This window comes from Epinephelus fuscoguttatus, linkage group LG23, assembly GCF_011397635.1.
Source record: "Epinephelus fuscoguttatus linkage group LG23, E.fuscoguttatus.final_Chr_v1".
Classification (NCBI taxonomy): Eukaryota; Metazoa; Chordata; class Actinopteri; order Perciformes; family Serranidae; genus Epinephelus; species Epinephelus fuscoguttatus.
In genome coordinates this window covers 26,882,969-26,908,642 of record NC_064774.1, presented here as the reverse complement: position 1 = coordinate 26,908,642, position 25,674 = coordinate 26,882,969, and the positions used below count along the sequence as shown (strand labels likewise).

At 40.8% G+C, this 25,674-nt stretch overlaps 1 protein-coding gene and 1 long non-coding RNA gene across 6 annotated transcripts; one reads left to right on the top strand and one right to left on the bottom strand.

Annotated features, from left to right (window-relative positions):
* Window positions 1–124: 124 nt before the first annotated feature.
* epoa (erythropoietin a) lies at window positions 125–25,542 on the bottom strand. Of its 5 annotated transcripts, XM_049568497.1 has the most exons (9): window positions 25,137–25,542; window positions 24,827–24,954; window positions 23,904–24,007; window positions 23,589–23,766; window positions 23,277–23,394; window positions 22,932–23,023; window positions 22,717–22,826; window positions 22,499–22,614; window positions 4,956–5,061 (listed from the first exon to the last, which is right to left on the bottom strand). In XM_049568497.1, exons 1-8 carry the CDS (start codon window positions 25,452–25,454, stop codon window positions 22,526–22,528), a joined length of 1,137 nt encoding a protein of 378 aa, XP_049424454.1. In that variant the 5' UTR covers window positions 25,455–25,542; the 3' UTR covers window positions 4,956–5,061; window positions 22,499–22,525. The 5 variants fall into 5 exon arrangements, with proteins under 5 accessions (XP_049424457.1, XP_049424455.1, XP_049424456.1 ...); XM_049568496.1 differs by lacking the exon at window positions 4,956–5,061 and having other exon boundaries at window positions 22,223–22,614; XM_049568500.1 differs by lacking the exons at window positions 22,717–22,826; window positions 22,932–23,023; window positions 23,277–23,394; ... (2 more) ...; window positions 24,827–24,954; window positions 25,137–25,542 and adding exons at window positions 125–1,658; window positions 3,040–3,204; window positions 4,698–4,784 and having other exon boundaries at window positions 4,931–5,061; window positions 22,499–22,584.
* On the top strand, window positions 10,823–20,027 carry LOC125883887 (uncharacterized). The gene is made up of 3 exons (XR_007448607.1): window positions 10,823–10,956; window positions 15,921–16,043; window positions 16,909–20,027. It is a non-coding gene; the product is annotated as an uncharacterized LOC125883887 (long non-coding RNA).
* Window positions 25,543–25,674: the final 132 nt, after the last annotated feature.

The following is a 25,674-nucleotide window of genomic DNA, read 5'->3' as shown; positions in this document are numbered from 1 at the left end:
ATTTAAGAGCAGTTTGTGATAGCAGTTTGTATTCAGCATCTGAAGCGCAGAAGCTTGATTGTGAACTCCACGGATCTGAACTAGACCTAGATAATGAATGAAATGGACAGACTTCCCGTTGTTGTGTTTCCATCTATCCTTTCTTTATCCAAGAATAATATTTTGTATTTAAATAGCAAATTATACAGTGACGGGACAAAACAACAGGAAAGAAAACATGTACAAACATCCTTAAAAACATCTTGCACTTGCACAACATGATTTAAAAATACGGAAAAAACAAGGAAGAACATTTGACCAGTCTGAAAGAAGTGAGCATCCATTTTATAGAAAGCCTCAAGTTCCCAGGACTAACTAATTGCCTGCCTGCCATTTGATGACGAACAATAGCGGGAGGGAAGAGACAGTGTTAACGTCAGATTGTGGAAAACTACTTGCAATTACAGCCTCACAGGATGTTAAGTGTAAAAGCCAAACACCATTTTTCCGGGCAGACTGGCTATCAGTGTGTGGAGACTGGCTGAGTGTTGGTTAGGCAGCAACGAAAACACAGATAATGACAAAACAGCTTCACAGTTCCCATGTAACCAACCACCTCCTCACTGACCTCTTACTCCATCATTCAGTCTATCTGAACCTCTGAATTGACGTCTCAGTCCTTTGTTCTGTTAGTTGGAAGGAATATGTAATACGTAAGTAACAGCTAGTCTGGTACATAGCAGCATGCTTTTTGCAAATGCTGTCAACAAACAGCTTTGTAATTGCGCTCAGTGCGAACATGGCAGCGAGAGCCCAACAAAAAACTTCCAATACTACAATCCAATACTAAAAACATACAAAGAGTGGAGCTTAAAAGTAGAAAATCTGTATAAATAGTAATCACACAACTCTTAAAAATATATAAAAATATTAACTGAAAACAAACCAAGAGAAAAGACTATTGTTCCTGTGAGGCATAGTTGAAAAATGTTAAAGGCTCGTGGGGTGAGGCCTCATTCATTTGCCTTTTTGCAGTGGTATTGGAAATGGATGCCCTGTCGCAACCTCGCAGTCCTCCAATTTCCTGGTGCAATCAATATTTTCTGGGTGTTTCACTCCATAGGGGTTAAACTCACTGGAAACATACACACCACTTACAGATTTAAACTTGCAGTCTTAACTCACACACACACAAAAGTCCATCCACACACAAAGTGCAAGAGAGTGCCAGTAGAACAGCGATTGGAGCAGTGCTTCCCACAGGCCTCATTTTGGTCAGTTTGTGCTTCACCATGTCCATGTTTCACATCTTGATTCCAAGGTGCAATCATCTCCTGTCCATCCAAAGCCTCGCTGGGACAGTCCTCTCCTTTCAGCTTCCTCTGCTTATATGAGGATGGCTGTATCTTCCTCTCTTTCCACACTCCACGCTTCCAGCAGCCAGCGTGCAGGTCAACAGTATCAAGTCCCTCATCTTGCCTTTGGGAACACAACTTAGCTTCGCCTGGAGTATAGAGATCAGCTGATCAGCTGACATCTTGCTGACAGGCCTGTGCATCCAAAAGAAGGAGGCGCACTTTGCCGCGCAGGAAGTTGACATGGACTTGAAGCAAATCTGTTGCAGAGGACACCCTCCATGTTCCCTCAAGAGCCACTGTACTTGCTGGCGGGGTATATTCCTGAAAGACAACACAAAGAAACATGTTGCACTTGTCTTAATTGGTAAAAATGATCTTCTTTCTCAGTGTTTCTTACTCTTTTAATGAAAAATCAAAAGCCTGTGCCACAACATGCTACTACATCAACAGCTGCTACATTTCCCCGCTGTAGGAGTACGAAAAGCTACAGAAATCTGCATCTGATTGACAAGTTTTATGACATTTCCTTTGGCCTGTAAAGTCAGAACTTCAGACATCCACACATTCCCACGCTAGAAATTAGGGCTGTAACCACACGATGATCTGGACAGATTCATCAATTCAAGATAAACAATCTAATATCATTGATGCAGAGTGAAAACCAAAACATATCATCATCTCTAAGATATGCCTTTAATTTGAAACTTCCATGGCATATCTGTGTCATTATTTCCGTCCAAGCACACCTCCTACCCAAAACATTCAAACAGTGCTAGCGACCTAGCACCAAGCAGACAATGGTAATCACCCAATAAAAATGCAATACGGATATGAACTGGTATTATCTCATATTGATTGCAGGCCGTTTACTTTGTGATATCAGGAAATATCATGTCATTGTCCAAAGAATCAAGCATATCATGATGATACATGTAATTTACACTCCTAATAGAGATCTTACCTTATCTTGGAAAGAACTCAAAATATTCTTATGTTCATCATGTCTCAGCATCCACTAGTTCATGTATAATCTTTCCAGGCATAGTAAGTGTTCTTTTTTTTATTTAATATTTGTCTTGGTTTGCATGTGTAAGAACCCTGTTAACTGTTCTGATGATGAAACTTTTGTTTCAGTGACCCTTGAGCCTGGACACAGGCTGCTCATTCAGTGTTAGTTTGTCCACAAGGCCTCAGCTTGGACCATATTCATTTTAAAAACTGTGACGCTGCAACTTCAGTAATCTAAGAACAAGCTTGTACAGCAGATTCAGTCCCCACAGCCTTGTCACAAAAGACTTTCGGATGCACTTCTAGAGAATGTCCCATGACATACTTCAGTTTCTCTGCTACTGGAGTAAACGCTGTTTTTTTCATTACAAGAAATTCAATCTGAGCTCAAGTATGACCACTATATCTTAAATAAAAGGCAAAAACCATACTGGATGTAATAACCTAGGTCATTTGTCCTCTTAAATATACAGAGTTTAAACAGGCAAGTCTCATTTAAGTGTTTGCTACATGACTCCATAAAAGGTAGGATATGATAACTTGTTAACTCTGGAAAATATGGATCTGTGTTGGGCACTGATTAACTGCTCTGCCTTTATTCTGAAGCGACAGAGATTATCAAAATATCTTTCTTCTGCACCTCCTGAACAGAAATCCAAGCATTTGTAAATAATCTGAAGATGCTGTAACTCACCTGGATGTTGAGGCTCCGCAGTACAGCATTGATGCTGAGCAGGTTTCTGATGGAGTTATCTATGTGGCTGTGCAGTGCTGTGTTGGTGACCGAGGTCCGTAGCAAGTTGAGGGCCTGTTGTAAGAGCCATAAACCAGACTGCACCTCCTGGGCTTGCTCCAATCCCTTGCCAAAAAAATAAAGAGGGCAAGAGTTTAAGTGTCTCATTATGGAAGTGATACAGAACAAAGGAAGCACGTAATCAGCTCTCCCACTAGAAATTGCCTAGAGTTCCAGGTCGCAAAAAAAATGACTGATGCACAGAGAGAAACATCTAAAACTAAGCACAAAAAGTAAGGACATTTGTGTTTGGTAGATTTTTTTTGTTGTTGTTGTAACAATGCTTCTTGGCAATAAATCTTATACTGTTGGAAAGCCTGTTTATTTCGCTTTTAAAGGGTGCCACATTTGTAAGGAACATGCATTTGTGGGATGAGCAGCAGAGCTGAGTGTGTGGGTTGCGACCATGAAAAATTTGCCAGATCTTCTCTGCCAATGCCAAACAGTTTTGTTTTTTTTTTTGCTGTTGACTTTTGTTTGGCGTTGTCTGGTTGATTGGATGATTGAAGTCTGAAGAAACAACATATTGGCAATTTAACAACTTATTAATTTAACAAACAGGAGCCTCAGTGGAAGCAGTGGAAGAACCATACACAGCCACAACAGCCTGGCACCTCCTCCTGATGCTGGTCACCAGCCTGGTCACACACTGCTGTGGGATGGCATTCCATTCTTCAACCAGAATTTGTCCCAAGTCAGCCAATGTGGTTGTGTTGGTCACTCTGGCATAAACAGCATGCCCAAGCTGATCCCACAAGTGTTCAGTGGGGTTGAGATCAGGACTGCTGGCAGGCCATTCTATCCTCTTCACTCCCAAATTCTGGAGGTAGTCTCTGATAAACCCCGCTCTGTGGTGGTGAGCGTTGTCATCTTGGAGGATAGAGTTTGGTCCCAGACTGTGGAGATATGGGATTGCCACTGGTTGCAGAATTTCATCTGGATATCTCTCTGCATTGAGATTCCCTCCAATAATGACAAGCCTCATTTTTCCAGTGAGGGAGATGCCACCCCACACCATCACACTGCCTCCACCAAAAGATGTTACTCCATCGGTGCAGCAATCAGCAAAGCGTTCTCTGCGTCTTTGACCCTATGATCCAACTGCCGTAGGCAGAATCTGGACTGATGGCTGAACATAACATTCCTCCACATGTTCAGGTTCCAGTGCATGTGTTGCCAACACCAGCGCAAACAGGCCTGATGGTGAAGGGCAGTCATGGCAGGCCTCCTGGCAGCCCTATGAGACTGGAGACTGGCTGCATGCAGTCTGTTCTAGATTGTCTGGGCAGAGAGCCGTCAGCCATATTGCCCTGCAAACCTTGACTGCAAATCTGTAGAAGACTGCCATTTAAAAGGGAAAAAAACAGGCTTTCCAATGGTATAAGATTTATTGCCAAGAAGCATTGTTACAACAAAGAAATAATCTACAAAACACAAATTTCCTTACTTTTTGTGCTTAGAAATATAAAAAAAAACTATGATTCTAAGAGGATGTTTGTGGTTACAGAATTAACTACCAAAAGGCAGCAAAGTTCTATGAACTTGTAGTGGATACTTACATTTTTCTTCTCCCAGACATCAAAGTCGACTCTGGTTTGGGGAACAGTGACAGACTCGGACAGACTACATCCTTCTCTACATGACTTCTAAGAAAACAGGACAGGTATCATGTTAGTGTTAAGGGTACTTTTATCCATAAAAAGTCCAGTGCAGGTGTTTCCAGACAACAACAACTCTACGGCAAGCTTCACCTGCTCTTAGATCTGAGTGCATGCATACATTTTCCTCTCACCATAGCGACTTCTGCGTCTCGTGCTTCCTTAATGAAATGGTTCAGGACCCTCAGGTCACAGATTGGCCTAAGCGGGGACAGTAGACCTGGGTGGGTCCAGTCCAACAGCATCAACAGCAAGGCAAGCAGTCCTGCAAAGATACATAAAGATACAAATGCCGTCACTCAAAGGCTGTTGAGCATCAAAACAGAATTAATAACAGACTGACAATTTGATATGAGGGAGCAAAACAGTTCATATTCTTTGCAGAACACCCATTGCTATGGAAAGTAGCTTCATGTGTCTCACTTCTCTACATGCCTGTCTGTCCAGCTTTAACTATTCTTCAGAGTTTCTTCTTCCTCTGGCATTTTAATTCAACAAGTATTTTAAAGAGTACAGTATCAATACAGAGACTGTGATAACCACACTTGATGGATTTTATTGGGCAGGACCCCTCCAACCAAAATGTCAGTCTTCATTATCCTTTGAGGATTGTGTATCATTTCATCATTATCTTTAATAATATATAATACGGTTTGTTATTACCGCTCAATTCAGAGAGAGTGCCTGCTATGTTAAGGTACAGAAATCCAAGAACTGTCAAAGACCACACAAACTTGGTCACAATTACAGTTTCTTAAGTTGTTGATGGTTTTGTACTCAGACACAAAGATTAAGGTCCACACAATAAAGCCAATGAGAAATGTTAATCAATAAGCAAAACAGAGGCAATACTTTCAGATTCATTACACAGGCCAGCTACTGAACCATGTGAGATCATTATATACACACACGTGAATATATATCTGGTGACATTTTCCTGCATCTCCCGAAAGGTCTGCCTCCAGGGGTAATAGCATATGATTTTTTTTTTTAATCTTTGAATTCACTTGTATACAAATAGATAATCCCCAGCACTAATGTCTTATGATCTATTCAGATCCAAAGGTTATCAGATAACCCCAAAAAAATTATGAGAACAAGTTCAATGAGTTGTTCCAATTGATACCAGTATCAGAAATGCCTCCAATACTGACAAAAATGCTGGGTCAGGTATCTGCAAGTATGCAGGTCTATGTACCAATCCAACTTAATTTATTAAGAAACTTAAACATAGTTTCACACCTGGTAAAAGGGCTTTTTGGAAATCACTTTTTTTGATGCTCTTAAACAGCAGCCTTTACAGCAAGTTCACAAACAAGCAGAACTGATTTCTGGTAAATAGCAGAACGTTGGCCTTTAGCAAAATATCAGCAATTTGGCAATATTTTACACTGGCTATAAGAAAGTTCTATGGCATTCATTATCTGTGTGCCTAGCATTCTGAAAACTAAACTGACGCCCACAAAGTGTTTTCAGGTAGCTGTTACCTCAGTTCGTCATGTAATTGAGAAATGGCAGTTAACAGGAACTGTGAAGGTCACACTGAGGTCTAGAAGACCAAGAAAACTTTCTGAGAGAGCTGCTTGTAGGATTGCTAGAAAGACAAATCCTGCAGGAAGATTGCACAGACTCTGGAGTGGTGGAGCACTGTTCTATTGTGCAACGACACCAGTACAAATACGATCTTCATGGAAGAGCCATCAAAAGGAATCCTTTCCTGTACCCTCACCACAAAATTTAGTGTCAGAAGTTTGCAAAAGAACATCTGAACAAGCCTGATGCTTTTTGTGAAAAAAGTCCTGTGGACTGATGAAGTTAAAATAGAACTTTCTGGATGCAATAAGCAAAGGTATGTTTGGAGAAAAAAGAGTGCAGAATTTCTTTAAAAGAATATCTCTCCAACTGATAAACAGGGAGTAGATCAATCATGTGTTGGGTTTGTGTTGCAGCCAGTGGCACGGGAACATTTCACAGGTAGAGGGAAAAATGGATTCAGGTAAATTGCTAAAAATTGCATAGAGCAATAATTGCTAATTGCATAGAGCTAAAAGCCTTTTGCAGGAAGAATGGGTGAAAATCCCTAAAACAACAAATGAAAGATTCTTACCTGGCTACAAAAGCATTTAGAAGCTGTGAAATTTGCCAAACGAAGTGTTAGCACTGACCATGCAGGGTGCCCAAACTTTTGCTTCATGTCTTTTTCTTTTGTTTTGTTATTTTGAAAGTGTGATAGATTGAAATTAAAAAGTAATCTTACCTAAAATATCAACAAAACAAAAAGAAATGTCATCTTTAACATCATGCCTTTTGGAAATCACATCTTCAACTTACTGAATGATTCACTGTAAACAAAATTTTGACCAGGGATGCCCAAACTTTTGCATGCCCCTGTTTTTGCTCATGTTTTGCAAACAGTTTAACCTGAGCTATTTATTATTATTATTTATTTATTTATTTTTTTAAAGTTATGGTATTGGATCAGTACTCCGTATCAGCCGATATGCAAGTTCAGGTGTCAGAGTCAGAATATCAGGAAGGAATCCACTGGAACATCTCGATAAATCAGCTGCTTGGGGATCAGTCTTTCACATTGCAGTTGATATTACATAAAAGACATTTCTGTATATAGGTGTGTTTTGGGGCTGTGTCATGTGAAACCAGCATGATAGCATGATTCAGCATGATTAAGCAGTATCTCATTCATTTGGTTTCATGCTTGCATCTGACACCTACAGTAATTACCATGTGATATCCTGGATTGTGAACAGAAACCTGCAGATATGATGACAGTGCAGAAATGACTGTATCCTTGTTTAACTCTTATTTAGAACAGGGTAGCCCTGAAATTGGATCAGTAGTCAGCCTTCTTGAGGAATTTAGATGTTACTTCTGAGAAACTTCTAACATCCATGGAGAGTGCAGCACACTCTGAACACTGGGTAAATACTTAGAAATCAGAGCAGTTGTACTGTTGTGGGTCATGTGGGCATCCAGGCTCCTTGCTCTGTGCCACATACTGAATGCACTCTTTCACAGCAGTCTGCGTGTGTGACGCAGAAGGATAACTGAAAATACAGATGATCTTTTCCAAGTAGAAAGGTCAGATACAGACTAGATTAAGTTCCCAGACACCCAGATAACTAGCATAAAGTAAGATGAATGGAAAGAGAGATTACACTAATATGGTAGATTTGTTACCACCTTAGGATAATAAGAAATACAATACAATACCATTACTAGAAGTACACTAGTTGCAGCCCTTTAAGAGGTCAATGGCATCAGCTTAACCTCCATGCCCCCTTTTCTTTAACGTCATGGAGCAGACTGTCGATGGCACATAGGATCAGTATGTGTTTATAACTTCACATCTGACACACACCAACCAGGTCTCACCGAAAACCATCTTTAAAATGTATGTACATGGTAATAGTTATGCACAGTGTCCCATACCTTCACAGTGTCTATTTTGAGCATGAGTAACAATATTGCAGCCTCTGTTTCCCCCTGAGTACACGTTTATAATTCCTGTAGGCCTGCAATCTAGTAAATAGGAATGCACAAGCAGATACATGCACATAAATAGGGGCTGTCAGGTATTTAACAGTCACTGGTACTTAAGGACATGTATTTTCAAGAAGTCAGTCATAATGAAAACTAACTGTGAGCATCATAGGAAATGAATACTGAATGGGACTAATGACAAAGCATTTCACACAGGAAATAAATCCTACTACACTGAGCCTGTTTTCATCCAGTTGTTTATTACATGGCTGCTCCACTTTACTTTAACACAGGTAAGTTTACTATTACACTTTCGTAAATTTGCCCACTTTAAAGTAAATCACAAACTTTAAATCTTGGTGCATATGGTCTTTTCCAGACCTCCTACGATACGTTTATACAAGCCCTGGAGGTCTTTCCACATCTTTCCACAAGAGCAAAACTTCAGATCAACAATGTGGTCCTAAGTGTACTTATGTACTGGGCACACTTAAATAATCCTTCACATATACCAATTTATATAGCAGTTTCAGATTCAAAATGATGTCTGCACAGACAACTAATGGCCTCCTTTCCATTCACTCTGACATTTTGTAATTTTCCAAAACGAGGCCACTTTAAATACCTTTAAATAAGTATGTGTGACTCAGCTTGAGGATTATCGCTGACATTTTCACCTCCACCACTGCCTACGTGAGAATGCATCAATCTAAACACATACACACTCGCTCTCTCTCTCTCCCCCACTGCATTCTGGTGGAATTTAAAGTCCAGGACTGTGGCCAAACTAAAAGTTAACACCTTTGTCTGCCATCATCAGCTGCCAAAACCATGTTGCTATTTTAAATTGGCAGCAGTAGTCCTCAAGTGGAGGTGCTTTAGATAATGGCAAGCTTCACTGCAGCTATGTGACAGATGCTTTGGAAAGATGGGCGGATGCTCACGTGAGCTGATGCCTTTGACATGTGCTGTTTAAACAGATTCGGGTCAAACAGGTGCACAGACAGAGCTCAGCGATCTAAAACTAACTAGTTGATATGGTAGTAATGGTCAAATGTCACAGAGGGCTGATACGGAGATACTATTTAAAGTACGCCTCAGGTATGGGATGGTTTCTTTTGAACGCTTTGCGACCTCCTTTCTATTTTGAAGGGGTCTTCCCCATGACAAAGCGCAGAGTTGTTAATAAGTAGCTATCAGATGACACAGATGTGACATAATTTCCTGTCAAGCTTTGCTGGAATCCCTTATAGCCGTAAGCCTTTGATAACCCTTGCGCTTTTCTGCTGACATAAGTATGTGACAACTGTACTAAAAGGTGCAGAATCAGCTTTCACATTCAGTACCCTTAATGTTCCAGTATGCTGTGTCATGCTAGAGAAGGATGACTGAAGATGTGTTTTCCCAGTGAACAAGACAGAAAAAGAAACTGGTTTTCAATAGTCAGCAACTCCATGGGAGAATGTGTCATCATCAGTGGCTTACAGTAACAAGAAACAGTGGGAATCAATCCCCTAACTCCAACAGATTTAGTGCCTTGCTCAACTCTGTAGGTTCAGTACCAACATGATGCCGTGCATCAGCAGCTTCAGAGAGACTGTGCCCATTATTGGGTTTCACCTGACAGTAAATTGGCTTTATTTGGAAGTGAACTTTTATATCTTAGATTAGGCTACTTACTGCTATTGAGAGGATTATAGTCAAGCAGTATAGCCTGATGTACAGCAGCTTTCTAGGAAATAACATTACACCATCTATTCCCATGAACTGTGGTGAATAAATACTACAAACCTGAAACATGCAGAAATCGTTTTTATAGCATGTATGTGTATTTTGGCACAAATAGGATCAAAAATTTTCGGAAAACAGGCGTTTCAAAAAGAAAAAAGACATCCAGAGAGGCTTTAAATAATGTCAAGATTCATCATTCACTCACAGACACATAGGGCATGTGTATACTGAATAGCTGCGCACTATGTCCATATATCAGTAACGTGTTAAACGTTCTAAAATAGTGGGCATATAGACTGATACTGCACACAGACAACGCACACAAAGTTAGGCACAAGACGAGATAATATTACAGGTGCTCTTACCTCTACCTCTTTTCTGCAACATTCGCAAACAGGTGCCGCATCTTTTAAAAACATTGTGTGTTTAAACATATGAAGAAGCTTTACGGCTCAAGTTAAAGGCGCGGGTCAAATCCAACAAGTCCAACATACAACCAAGTGCGCGGCTCCCAGCGCTAGTCCGACCGGCGTGTGGGTCCGCGTCAAAAACATGTGTGCTGCTGGTGAGAGCTGTCACCTAACAGACCTTGCATCACTGCTGTGCTTTGGCAAAACCTTTTATTTACCTCCCCTAAGGATATAGCGATAACGTGATAGCCCGCAAGGACGAGGACGCGCCTTTTTACGCACCACGGTGAGCGATAAAACACCCCATGCATGCAGTCCCCCTTTGCGTAAAGCGTGAAAATAGACTAACTAGTAAAGCCGGTGTACAGAGAAAATAAATCATGTCCATAACTCACTGGGAAACTCCATAGCGGTATCCGCATAGCCCCTCACAGGGTCCTCGTGGTTTGGCCCATAAGTCCGTCTATTGCCCATTAATTGGAAACGAAGCTCTTTTGTGGATCTCCTGCACTTATCCGGTAGGTGTTTCTAAAAACTGATGCTGTTTGATTTTTTATTGATGACTTTGAAAATAAAGTTGCATTGTTTCTATGACAATCTAATCTGCCCCCTCCCTTAAGGCAAAAAATATTTTTCTTTCATTGTTATCCAAATAATAGGCTATCCCTGTTTAGCCTAATAAGTAAATAATGTCTTAAAAAAAAAAAAAAAAAAAAAGACGCGCGGAGACTTCCCATCCATTGTTCGGATGATTTTTAGAAACACTCATTACAGTAGTATATTTTCAAAAACACTTTTGTGAATATTGAAAAAAACGATCAAAAGACCTGTTTAACCACAATTACCTAAAGCTAAATGATCGCGTTTTTAATATAGGACTGTCAGTGGTATCTGTCATATACCAGGACACATCCCGTGACCACGGTGGCCAAATTATGCCACACAGAAATCAAGGTTTGACATAACTAAAAACGTTTTCAGCAATGTGAAATTTGACTTTATTTGTATTATTGTATAACTGATGTTGCAGCAGAGTATAGAGTATATATTTAGTATCATGTAAATGCTCCGCACAGGTAACAACCCCCACCCGTGACACACATCCCTCACCTGCAGGTCTTTACCCAGGCGTTCATGCATTTAAAGGTCATTGGAAGTTTTTTTTCCTTTTTTAGGGCAAGATTGATTGGTTGAAAGCACGTGCTTTTATACAGTTGATTTGCTGTGTTGTAATTTATGAAAAAGTATATTTAACAACACAAATTTGTTGACAAGCCTGTTTAACTCACGCGCATATTTCAGATAATGATGAAGGAATGGGGGATGCAACAGGGCCGTAATCACCTATTCAACACTGGGGGGGACCATTTACAATCAACATCTTCTTTGACCCAGCTGTCCAGGGGGGTCTGACGGCAACACCCCCAGATCAAAGTGTTAGAAACTTGTCAGCTAAATGATCACTTTGGAGCATTTTGAAACAAAAATCTTAGATCAGGGGTTCTCAAAGTTATGATGACTGAGTGCAATTTTAGGAGCCAGCATATGATTATGAGCCCCACAAGATAAGTGCAAAAACTATGACTTTTTAAGACGTTTTTAATGTTATATGATGTACTACAACAATTTAATGTGTTTTTAATTAAAGTAACGAATAAAAGAGACAGTGCAGTATTTGACATACAGTAGTTGAGCAATGGCTTCTGTTGGAGTACAGCAGTGACTTGTCACTTTGATAGACCACACACAAAACTACAGTACACGGTAATACTAGAACCAATAGTAATGATAAAAGCAAATTTATGATTATGATTGCATTTTTTATTTAAGCAGCGGTGCATGGTTGCCTGTAGCACAGCATATTATTTCTTTCTATTTTTTGTTTATCTCCTGGGAGGATGGTACCAATTTGGGCATATCTGAATATTGAAGGGGATGTGTTCCCCAATATAAAAAATAAGCACAAAAAGTAAGGAAATCTGTGTTTAGTAGATTATTTCTTTGTTGTAAAAATGCTTCTTGGCAAAAAATCTTTTACCGTTGGAAAGCCTATTTATTTCTCTTTTAAATTGTGCCACATTTGTAAGGAACATGCATTTGTGGGATGAGCAGCAGAGCTGAGTATGTAGGTGGTGCCCATGAAAAATGTGCTAAATCCGTTGACTTTTGTTTGGCGTTGTTTGGTGGATTGGATGATTGCAGTCTGAAGAAACAACATATTGGCAATTTAACAATTTATTCATCAAACAAACAGGAGCCTCAGTAGCGTGTGGAAGAACCATACACAGCCACAACAGCCTGGCACCTCCTCCTGATGCTGGTCACCAGCCTGGTCACACACTGCTGTGGGATAGCATTCCATTCTTCAACCAGAATTTGTCGCAAGTCAGCCAATGTGGTTGTTTTGGTCACTCTGGCATAAACAGCACGCCCAAGCTGATCCCACAAGTGTTCAATGGGGTTGAGGTCAGGACTGCTGACAGGTCATTCTATCCTCTTCACTCCCAAATTCTGGAGGTAGTCTCTAAACCCCGCTCTGTGGCGGTGAGTGTTGTCATCTTGGAGGACAGAGTTCGGTCCCAGACTGTGGAGATATGGGATTGCCACTGGTTGCGGTATTTCATCTCAATATCTCTCTGCATTGAGATTGCCTCCAATGATGATAAGCCTCATTTTTCTAGTAGGGGAGATGCCACCCCATACCATCACACTGCCTCTACCAAAAGATGTTACTCCATTGGTGCAGCAATCAGCAAAGCATTCTCCGCGTCTTTGACCCTATGATCCAACTGCCGTAGGCAGAATCTGGACTGATGGCTGAACATAACATTCCTCCACATGTTCAGGTTCCAGTGCATGTGTTGCCAACACCAGCGCAAACGGGCCTGATGGTGAAGGGCAGTCATGGCATGCATCCTGGCAGCCCTATGAGACCGGAGGTTGGCTGTGTGCAGTCTGTTCCGGAATGTCTGGGCAGAGAGCTGTCAACCATGTCGTCCTGCAAACCTTGACTGCAAATCTGTAGAAGACTGCCTACGGTTCCTAAGTGCTGACAGGATGAGGAAACTGTCTTCTTGGGGTGTAGTCTTTTTGGGATGCCCACTTCACGGCCCCCATCCCCCGTTATATGAAACTTGGCCTTCAGTTTGCAGATGGCACTACGGCTCACTCCAAATAATGCCACAACTTGGTTTTGCGGAACACCAGCTTGAAGTTGCCCTATCGCACAGGCCTTAAGTCCAATCCTGAGTAGTCATCCAGTCTTAAAGTTTTTATTTGGAGGCAAAGTCAGTGAGTGATTCAAGATTAACTTTATTGTCCCACAAAGTGGGAAATTTGTCTTGGGCCCTACTGTCATAGAATTACACCATACAACATAGTACATAGGCAAATCAACATTATACTCAACATCGCAAGAAGAAACACAAAAAGATAAATAAAATAATAACATCATATGCTAAAAATACCTCTATAAAAATGCAAATAATCATAATCCGATGCTAGATCTGGATTTATCTGCCATTATTTAAAAGCTTTATAGACAAAGGTATGAATGAATAGGAGATCGGAGAGTACTCTTAGATGTGCTTGACTGCTTGATTGCCTGCACCTTGTTAAGACTGCATCCAGCTCCAGCAGGAGGGGACAGAGACAGTTTGTGCCTGATTAGCCAGTGGTGTTTCATGTGTGAAGTTCCAGAGGTTCATTGTGTGCGTTTAGCTCAGATTAAGTACATTACAGGATTATTTTGGTTATGTGGGGATAGCATGTGCTTTGAATTCGCAGTCAACTTGGATGTTATGGGACCTGTGGCAATGCTGCTGCTGGTATATGTTACATTGATTCCATTATTAACCTTTGTGCATTTTAATGATGCCTTTGTAAAGTAGCGGAGTAGACTTCAATGTGTAGTTGGCTACTGTAGTTAATATGTAGCTGGCTGGTTTTCACTCAAATAACAGGTGCATTATCTTTTTAGGTAATGGCTTGGAAAAAGCATTGCAGACCATAAGACAGGATGTGAAAATGCTCAGTGGTGCTTCAATGTCCTTTTAGGATATCCTCACCTGCCCAATCACAGAGGAGTTTCTAAATTTCCAGCTCTACACATCTGACCACCTGAGCCTAGCCAGGCATTCCCTTTCAATACCACTTGTACAGAAGTATCACCTCCTTCCGGACATCTTCCTACAACCAATCAACAAAGCATACCCAACGCTTCTTTTTGAAGCAGATTACCTATATTTAAACACTACAGTAGAGCTAGCCCATGTCCGCCTGCCCAGAGGCCCAGCAGTGATTAATACCACATTAGGCTGGACACTCCAAAGACCAGCATGAGTACTACAGGAACAGCTTGAAGTGCCTCAATATCACCCTGGCGCCTCCGAAGGGGGAGCTGTATGGAAACAGGGAGAATGAGAATCCGGTGACATGCTCCCAACTGGCCCAGAATGCCATGGACCTGCTCCATGCCAATGCCAATATCTACCTCCACAGTGTACCATCATCTAACCAAAAACATGCAGGATAAACTGAGACAGCTGCTAACAACTGATGGCTTTGAAATCAGACTGTGGACCTCCAACAACCCAACCATAATGGAACACCTGCCAAATGAAGGCCATTCAGACAGCACAGGAATCTGGCTGTCTCAAGACTTAACTGAAGTAGCTGAATCAACTCTTGGCTTTAAATGGGGCTGTCTATCTGACATACTTGGGTACAAACCCCATCCAGTGAAGCAGGCAGCCCCCACAATGCACCACATTTACAAAGTGTTGGCGAGCCAATATGACCCCTTGGGATTCATCCTCCCTTTCATTACCTGGATTAAAATGATCATACAAAGTGGGAGGGATATGAGGGAAAAAAAGGTTAACTAATTAATTGCAAAAATGCAATGCAATTGTATTGTATTGTACAATTAATTATAATTCATTCAAATTCTCCCCAACACTTCTTGTGAAATCCAACTTCCTGTAGAAAAAAATTTTCAATGAACTTGATATAACAAACTGACACTGACCCTGAACCTGAGTAGCAATGAGTTATCTGGGCTATCATTAAGACAAAGTATATGCTACAGGAATATGAAGGCTACTTTAATGAATCTGTTCTTTTATAGCACAAGTGTTGGAATTTATTTATGGTGGCATTCTATGCTAATACTTTTCTCTCAATAAGGTGTCTCTGTGATACAATGAAACAAAAGGACAAACCAAGGGCAAACGCAGGAGCCAGCATGACATTACTGACTCAGTGCACAATATTGCTTTTCATTAGACTTACGGGTGTTGTTGGAAATCTTTTATAAAAGTTAACAATAAAATGTAACCTAAATAATGTAAATATGTTATATAAATATCCAATTAAGACTATTCATCAGTTCAGTGCGGATGTGATATCACAGGGCAATTGTATTCTCCGAACTTCAAGCAGGCATGTTTATGTCTCACCTTCTCACCCTGACCTCTTACAGCCCCTTTGGAGCCAGAGTAAAGGAAATAAATTGAAATTTCCTGAAAGTCCCTTCTGTGTGTCATAGAGGAGGGGGTGTCCTCCAGGGGCTACAGGAGGCTTTTCCATCAGACAGGAAGTGAAGGTATGTTTGCATATGCATTATCAGGAGCAAACATGCAATGTCAAGTGACACACAAATACTTGGAAATACTGATGAAACTTACCAGGCTTACACGTTTGCATGTTTACTGTTTCATAAGCCTATGTATGGTGCATGTACAGCACGCACACATGCATGTTACCACAAGTGCACTCTTAAATAAAATGATGAGGGTAAAATATAGGCAATTACAGAAAATATTAACATTACATATAACTTTTTACCTTATTTTGCTATTCAAAATGCCAACAATGTGATGCCCTAGGTAAAGAGCTAATTTGCATTTAATATAAATAGTTTTCAGGTATTTAAATACCTATACTTACATTCTACTCATAAGTGACAGACATTCTTTTATAAGTTTACATATTACTCCTGATATGAGTCAGCTTTAATACTACATGGTCACCGTTGTGCTAAGCTGGGGACAATGTTGACATATTGTTGCACTGTTTGCTCAAAGGGCTGTTTGCTTATGTCTGTGTGAACATGACAGAGAGAGAGGAGAGGGAGACAAGGTACGTGCTGTGAGCCATGCTTCATGGCCAGGACAGGGGATTGGGGTGGGAGGTGAGGGATGTGTGGGGAGTGCGGGGGCAGGGGAGTCCAGTCAGAATGACTCCTTGTCGGGAATGGGACACATTTATTGAATTTCTGATGATTTAGAAGAGGAGGGGATGTAAAGTTGGGGATGAACCCAAATGCGCTTTCCCTGACGGGGATGCAAACAACCTAAGGAGATTTTATCGTACTATGTAGAAGGTAGTGAAAGTGCACAGCTGTTACATTGGAGTGTGTTTATGTGTGTGTATGTGTGTGTTTGTGTGTTTTTCACTTTCTCATCCAGGTTTTGGGCTCGCAGCCAGCTGAGTCTACTCCTCTGGCGCGACACAAGACAGGAAGCTGACATAAAAGAATGGAGGGGACTGTCTGTGAGGGACACAGGAGCCAAGGCAGGAGTCAAGACAGAAGCCACCGACGAGGTCGGAAGTTATTGTTTCAGCTTACAGGCATCCACGGTGACAAGAGTCTTATCCCTCTATCGCACAAATTGTGATCCCATGGTGATGGGCCCAAGTGTGGAAAACATTCCAGGACAGGAACCTCATCACTAGAGTTTCTCCCTGCCCAAATGCTGTCATTTGGCCCACGAGTAAAGCATTTAACACCCTAAATACTCCAGTGGAACACTTGCTGGCCAATAACACAACACTGCAGTTGTGAAAAAGAAGGCGACAGGTGTATAACTTTTTAGACCAACCCTATTGCAACTATTCCTGAACAATGTGATGAGATGTGTTTCAACTTCCCTCGCTAAAATGGGCTAACATGACTAAGGATCTTCACCAGTACACACACTTGCCCTCTTGAGCACTGAAAGGCATGACCATGTGCTGTCAGGTAGTAGGCAAGTGTGTCAGGACAACTCTAAAGTCCCTTTCCCACCATACAAAAAACCCCATAAACACCCTTTACCATCTGACGCAAGCAGCAGACATAGGGCATAGAGCGACACTATTCAATCAATAGTAATTCTTTGTCCAAACTCTGGTCCTCAAGATCTAGGGTACTGTTCTCTGCTCAGCCAAATTTTCATGATTGATCTAGTATCTTATCTAAATTAGTCCCTATTTGACAGGTAGAATACAATCAGCAGAGTGCACAATTGGGAAAATTGGAAACCACTGCTTGGTAACTTTTCTCTGATTTCTTACTTTAAAGCAGTCACCACATTGCTTCCACTCATACATCCATGCACTTCTGATTAAATTACAGTGTATTGCTCTGGAACCATACCTGTCATAAATACTGTATTATTTAACCCTCTGACATTGACATAGTCACATTCTGTCTTTAACCATTCTCCCTCTTTTTTCATCTTTGCTACCCAAGCATATGTCCCTTATGTCTTCAGATATTTCCCTACTCTCCTGATAGAGCAATTCTTTAGCTCTATCATCAGACTTTTTTTTCTATCTGGTATTCTCCCTGTTGCCAAGCTGACTTGGGTGGTATTATTTCTGTCCTAGCTGCCCCTAGCCTCACACCTTCTGTTATCCAACAGGCCTCTAATCACTTGTCATTTCCACTTCACACTCTACTCCCCTCTTTTGGCTGTCCTGTCTGCTATTCCCCTGACTCGCTGGCCCTGACTGCATGCCTTTTACTACTTCAGAATGCAGGTTTTACATTCCAATTCAACCTTTCACCCCCATTTGTATTTTGTATTATGTGGGTGTGAGTATTTAGCACAAAGAATGTCTACTTAGATATACACACATTAATTCCGACTTTCCCTTAGTTTGACTGGCTGGGTTATTTACACTTCCTGTCAACATAAGCTTGATAGACAATAGGACAATTGTCTAACATTAAGTGATAATCTGATTACTCCAGAAATTTACAGGCAACACTAAAGCATTATTCTGGCCTTTGTGCCTTGCTCTTACTCGCCTTTCTTCATTTGCACCAAAATAAAGCAATAAATACTGTATATTCAATTGCAACCATGTTTCTTTTGCATCCAACTAAAATTTCATTTGGTTTCTTATCTAAACCTCCTCGTTATTTTCTCTCTCTATCTTTATCAGCTCTACATAACTGCTGGGCTGCACTGTGAAAGAACAAAGACCTCCCATTAGGTAGTTATCTCTCACTGTATTAATCCCTGAGTGTGCACACACTCATTTAGCCAGTGCATTTGATTCTAATAAAACTGATGGCCATTGTTGACAATGTAGACGCACAGATGGTGCACTCAAAAGCAAAAGCGAAGCCGTCACAGCACACAAGTGTTCTCAACTGCTGTAGCTGGTAAGCTACACAAAATTGAACCTTTGGAGGGCAGCAGCATGTACAGAATGTCATGTGATGAGGAGCAACCATTTTTCCTTTCTTCCGTAAATATCAGTCTACGGTAACTATGAAGGAGAAGCTCATAGTCTTAGTGCAGAGCTACCCAGAGCTGTCCGCCCTGTCCAGCGCCATGAATATATTAATAGCTTACACACTTATGACGAATAACGACTGGAGCAACTTGCCAAGTAGGTTATGGTTGCTTAGCAACATCAGGCGCAACCTGCCTCTGCTCCCCTTGAAAGTTGGCACACAAGCAGCACCTAGCACCCGACCTTGCAGTGACCCCAGTGCCAGAAAAGCAATATGCTGGGGCCAGGTGGCTGCCATGTGAGACTCATGGCAATGATTGGGACAACGTAAGCATCACGTGTAAGAGGACACGCTGTCTCCTATAAATTAAGACTAATTTGTTTTGCAAAATACATTAAGAAGAAAACAGAATTGCCACCTTGGATTGTGTTTTACGGCGGTGTTTTTCTAAGCGAAGAAAGAACTACAACGTTCTGCACGTAAGTCGTATAGAAATGGTTTATGGGATGGTAGCCACCCAAAAACCTGAGACAGAGGTTCACATCCATCATGGGTGCCTCATGTTGTTAGATTTAGGCAACAAAAGCAGGTTGGTTAAGGTCATGAAAAGATCCTGGTTTTGGTTAAATGTTAATAAAGTAAACACTGCATGTCTTGTGGTTCAAGTGTAACAGTCTGTGTCCAGATTCTTTCATTGCCATTTTGCATCCATCCACCAGGTGCCCTCGGACTATCCCTTCTTTCCCCATCACCTGACTGCCCCATCCATCTACACACCTGTTTCCACTTCCCTAATCTGCTCTGCAGTCACCTGAGCTAAGCTGCAGCTCATTCCCTCATTACTCGCTATAAATACTAGTCAAGATGTTTAGTTTGCTTTCAGTTTATCAAAGTTGCGATTGGATTTTCTGTCAATGATTCCAGCTTTTGTACCAGACCTACTGCCTAATTTGGACGTTTTGCCTGCTCCCTGCCTGGTCAGGTCTACCTTCCTTTGTTTGTTTGCTTGCAAGCCTGTACATACTTACTTTGGCAATAAATTACTGAACTGATGCTACCTGCCTGCTTAGTCTGTTTGGGTCACAGTGCTGTGGGTGCCTGAACTTGGCCATAAAAATGTTAATCATGCTTTAGCATATATGGATATTGTATTGCAAGACAGGATTTTATAGGGAAAACTAATGAAATACCTTGTCAGTTAATGTTTTGCAGATACATTTAGAATACATCTGTTGGTAAAGTAGTAGTCGGTGGCCTTTTCTGAACCCCCCCAAAAATGGTGATAAACCCAGGGTTATTCTGGACTACTGCACTAGAGTTTGCAAACCATTCTGACCCTATGTTGGTAAAAGTCAGAACTGTGTTTGCATCCTAAGCATTAAGTCAACCAGCCAAAATCTGAAGTTTCCAGCTCAGTGATGTTAAAATGGCATGTATGTTGATTCCATCCTTGTAGCACTGTCATGGCATTATATCTTGCACACTGGAGCAGTTTGTGAAGGATGGTAAACCAGCTAAGGCCATTAGCAAAAGTGGCTTGTGGCATTAATAATCGACTGCAACAATCTAGGAGGGACTTTAGTGTTGTAATATTTCCCTTTCTGTACTGAGAGGCTCCAGCTAAGGGAGACATCAAACAAAACATTATCTGATGTGCCATGCCAAGACCAACACTTGCATCACACATGCTGGAGTAACACATTAGTCAAAACATTTGATACAACAACACGGGAGAGCACTAATGACATATCTGGGTAAAGGGGTAACTAATGTCATTCAATGCCTTTTTAAATATGATTAAAGGGTTTATTCATAACCATTTCCATTGGTCACTCATAGGAGGCACAGCTGCCAGAATACTATAAAACTGAATATGGCTGGCTGAAGCTAACATTGGTATACCTGGTTTTATCTGCATGAGAAACACTGTGCCAGGCCTTTCAGATTATAACCAACACTTTAAACTGGATGCACACAATTAATCTAAAATGGTTCCAAAACTCCATTTGAAATGTGATGAATAGCCTTATTTTATATGCAATATATTACATTTTTTTGAGTGTTGAGCATCAAAAACCTTGATTAAAAAAATAAACACAAAATAAAAAGTCACTGATGTCTAAAACAGATCAATTTCATGCTGGCTCAAATATATCAGATAACTGTAATATCACAGTAAAACAGAACAAATGCATCCTAAAGTCTTCCTTTTTTTGCCATTTCTAAATGTAACAAGTCACATCTGTTCAAACCAGAGGCTTACAGTACAGCACTACACGACTAAGCACAACAAAACAGGAGTTGATGTAACTTCTCACTTTCAACTATTCCATTCACAAAATTCTTTACTGATCTGTGGAGCATTTTAAATAAAATTCATCTTGGTCGAGATAGGTCAGCATATTCTAGGTCTTGAAAAGATCCTCTTTAAAATGGAATTTTTAATTACATTAACACAGAGGCTTATTTTCAGATCGAGAGGTATGTAGTCCTGATGTCATGGAATAAGACGCCGCCTCATAAAATCTACCAGGTTTCCCATTTGGTCGGTCACATTTCCTCTCACGGGACCAGACGAGTGTTTCTACTGCAGGCAGGGGATGTAAAGCACATACAGTGCATTGCTGCGTAGCTGTCCCATTCTTACTCAAATGTCTGTTTATACTAGTGCGCTTGTTGGCTCCGAGATATTTTAGGTCCCATTGTAGTTTGTTGTTCCTCATGGGTTTGTTTTTGTGGCTATCAATTTGGCATCGCTGAGTGAAAAACTGCCCATTCTTCAGTCATAATGAAAATACCTGGTCTGTCTCAGATGAGACACACTTATGAACAGGATTTCTGTCATCTCAAAGACATTTAAAGTATTGAGACAACTAAACAAAAATAGACAAAAGCCCTGACTGAACATGTACATCATTTACAAATTCATCTTTGTGGTATTATGTACAGAAAATAAAAAAAATAAATAACCTTAAACTGGTAAGTGTAGTGGTGTTTGTTCCTCCCAGGGTCAGGTATGACTTCCTCAAAGTATGCAGTTTTTGTTTTGGAGTGTTAACTACATGCACACACACACACACACACAGAGTTCAGGCAGTTTGCAGCATGATATTGTTTTTGAAATTACTGATGTTTACAGAAACCACCTGAGATAGTATTATTCAATTGATAGATTGCCAGAGAGAAAAATAATTTTCCATCTTACATAAATGTATTTGAGTTTAATACTCCATCTGCATTATGGCAGACTCATGTCTTCTGCCAACATTTTCTATCTGTAGTCGACAGTGGTGTATGGAGGAGCTTTTGTGATGGCTATTGTAAATTACTACAGCAGCAGGTCTCCAGGGTTCAAAGTAATCAAAAAATAAATCCAACATGTAGGAGCTTTAAATGAGTTTTGTAGGTGCCTCCAAGTATAAATCAATAGAGCCAAGAAAAAGCATCCAAATTTCATGACTCATAAGAAAAAACAATATGTGATGGATTCTTTATTGTTTGTGTTCCCTAACTCCCTTGAGCTTGGTCTCAACAGTCCCTGTACCCACCTAGCTGTAAAGTTGGAAAACGGGTCTTTAGTGATTGACTGACAGACGGCCTGTCCAATGGGAGCGTGGCAGGGTGAGAAGTGGTCCAACTGATGTGTCCGCCTTGTGATTGTTTTCTGTCAAAAATACACATACAACTGGCTTAGTGACCAGGTCATTGTATCGGAATAACCTTCCATATTGTGTAAGTTGCATTTATTTGTAAAGGGCTGAGCAACCTGTATGTGCTTGAGTTGTTTGTCCACTATTTTCCTCTCCAGTCTCTGTAAAGCAGTCATCAGAGTCGCAGCATCGACACAGAGCATTGTCTCCCTCTGTGGCACGCCAGCTGAACGACAGACAGAAAATACATTTGACATCAGTGGGTGTTATGAACTGAAACTGAAAATCACATATTTACAACTGAAGTTCATCAACAGTTTGGGAGCCTGACCTGAATGTGGGTCTATGGAAGAAGCAGGCTTTATTGAGGTGGCTGTGTGAGTTTTGCTTCAGAGTGGCCCTGATGTTGCAGCTGATGAACATCTGGAAGAAGAAAGCCGAATTCATAAAGTCCAACTGATCCAAGATTCATTTCAACAATATCATAAGTATCTTCATCAGTTAAGAATGCATATGTGGAATGCTTGACAAACTAAACCGTGTAGATGCAACAGGAGTAGTGATAAAATAATCATAATAAATTACACAAATAGCATCTGTTATGCTAAAATTATGATTCCTTTGACAGTTAGTAGCATTCAGAAAGTAATGAACCAGCTGTCCAATGAGGCATTACCTGTTCCCCAGACTCCTGATTGAAGTGGAAGGCTTGAACACTGAAGCATAGTCTGTTATTTTGCTCCCTAGGGAGGAATTTAGACGAAGACCCTGGCAATACACTGTCCATAAGACATCTGTAATGGAGGAACAACACATGTTGAAATTATCCCATGAGCAGCATCAAATTTAGACACAGTGTGTCAAACCGCCAGTCAGATAAATGTCAAAAGATGCCCAGCATTGGCTGTAAGTATTCATATAATTGCATTAATCTTACAGTTAATTCTTGGACTGATTTTTTGATTTTTAGTCAGAAGGAAAGGCTGACCCATGCTTGGTGATAAACTTGTAACTTGGCAGGGAGAGGGGGTCAGGCTTCAGCGTAGCAACACAGTAGTCCACATACAGAGTGAGAGGAGGGTGTCGTGGGGCCTCCACGCTGGCCTCCAGAAACACTGCTTCCCCCTGCTGATACACTGAGGAACTACGTGGAGAGGTGCAGTCATCTGCATATGAGGAAACAAGCATTTCTTTTCAGTCCCAGTTTCACAGATTCCATATAGAAACAAAATAACCACATATTACTGTTGTTAGATCAATATTCCATTGATGCAGTCTAAATTTAATGAGATGGTGGTTTCACCTGCCATGGTACGAAGGGAGAAGTGCAGAAGACCAGAGGCACTGAATGTGGATGTCATTGGTAGCCATGTTGGGGTTAATGGTTCTCCATTCACAGTCTGCTTTCTGTGCTCCCACAAAGATAAGATAAGATGAAGATGAGTCCTTACTGATCCTTAGAGAGGGATCTCAGGTGTTGCAGCAGCACAAGGAAAGAAAGTAGTACAGATAAATAGGGAAGTAAAAAAAAGAGAGAGATAACAGATAAGAGAAATAACAACAGATAAGAGGTATATGCAACTAAGAACAGAAGTAAAAATATAAACATTTAAGAAAGTAACAGTACACCAGAATAATATCTTAAGTAGGGCTGCAAGGATTAGTCGACTAATCGATGACTAATCAACTATTAAAATAATCTGTGACTATTTTAGTAGTTGACTAATCGTCATTTCATAGAAAAGTACTATAAAAGTACCCCAAAATACTCTTATTGCAGCTTCTTACATTCAAATATTGGCAGCTTTACACACTCTCCCATGACAGCCAACTAAAACCCTTTGGCGTGAGTACGAAACAAGACATTAGATGACATCATTTTGGGGTTTAGGAGAGACAGACTGACATTTTTCAACATTTTAACACATTTTTCGATGAAATGATTAGTCAACTAATCGAAGAAATAATCGACAGATTAGTCAGCAATGAAAATAATCGTTAGTTGCAGCCCTAATCTTAAGGCACTGGTTATACAGGCAAGTGCTGATGACAGCTCACTGAAACTCTTGGCTTTGGTCTAGGTGTAGATTGATGCTGAAAAGGCACAAATTGGTGCATACCCCCGTTTCATAGGCTGATGCAGCACCATAAGAAAGTTCTACCAAGGAAATGTGCCCTCTGTAAGTACACACAAGAATTCCTACAATAACATGGACTCTGCCTTACCTCCTATAATGGCACTCCACAGGTATGACAGTTGGTACCCCTCTAACTATCACGCTGCCAGTGGGGGTGGGAACCACAGCAGGAAATAGTACTAGTTGGTTGGAATACACAAGCCATTCCCCATGGACCTGGATAGTAGCAAAGAAACCTTACATTTTAAAAAAAAAACTGCACTCTATTTTAAATATTTAACTTTTATTGTCTTTTATTGTCTTTAATAAGGAGTGTGTTGCTCTCGCTAAACAAGAGAAATTATCTGAACTGTCTAACTTTTCCTCTGTGACCTTTTATGTTGCCCCCCTTCTCTCACCCTGGCCTCAGTCCCACAGTCCTGCAGCCCTGCAGAGATGACCATTTCTGAGTCAGACACTGGCCCCTTCGCACCGCAGGACCTCTGCTGTGTCGAGTTTGCTCCAAGTCGAAGATACTCAGGTTTGAACGGAATACGTTTCTCCTCAAAAAACTCTCGCTTTACGGCTATTCTCACTTCCGCTTCTTCGCATTTTATTTTAAGTCCGACGCTTTCCCGAGTTTTTACAACACTTTTGCCAGCAAAGAAAACGTCCCACGTAGACAGCAAAACCACCAATAAGGAGACAACTTGCCTATATTTGACCCGAGTCACCATTTCTTTCTTCTTTTTTGTTTTATATTATTCTGTGGAAGAAAAAACAAGCCAGCTAGAGTTATTAATTACAGACAGGTGTGCTGAGATGCGCTCGCGTGCACTGAAATAGCGCTTATGCTATCTTCAAAGACTCCTACAAAAATTGTAAAATGTAAAGCGACGACTTGAAAAAACAGATTTTTCATTATAATTATGACAGATATGATGTCTGCTACAAAAT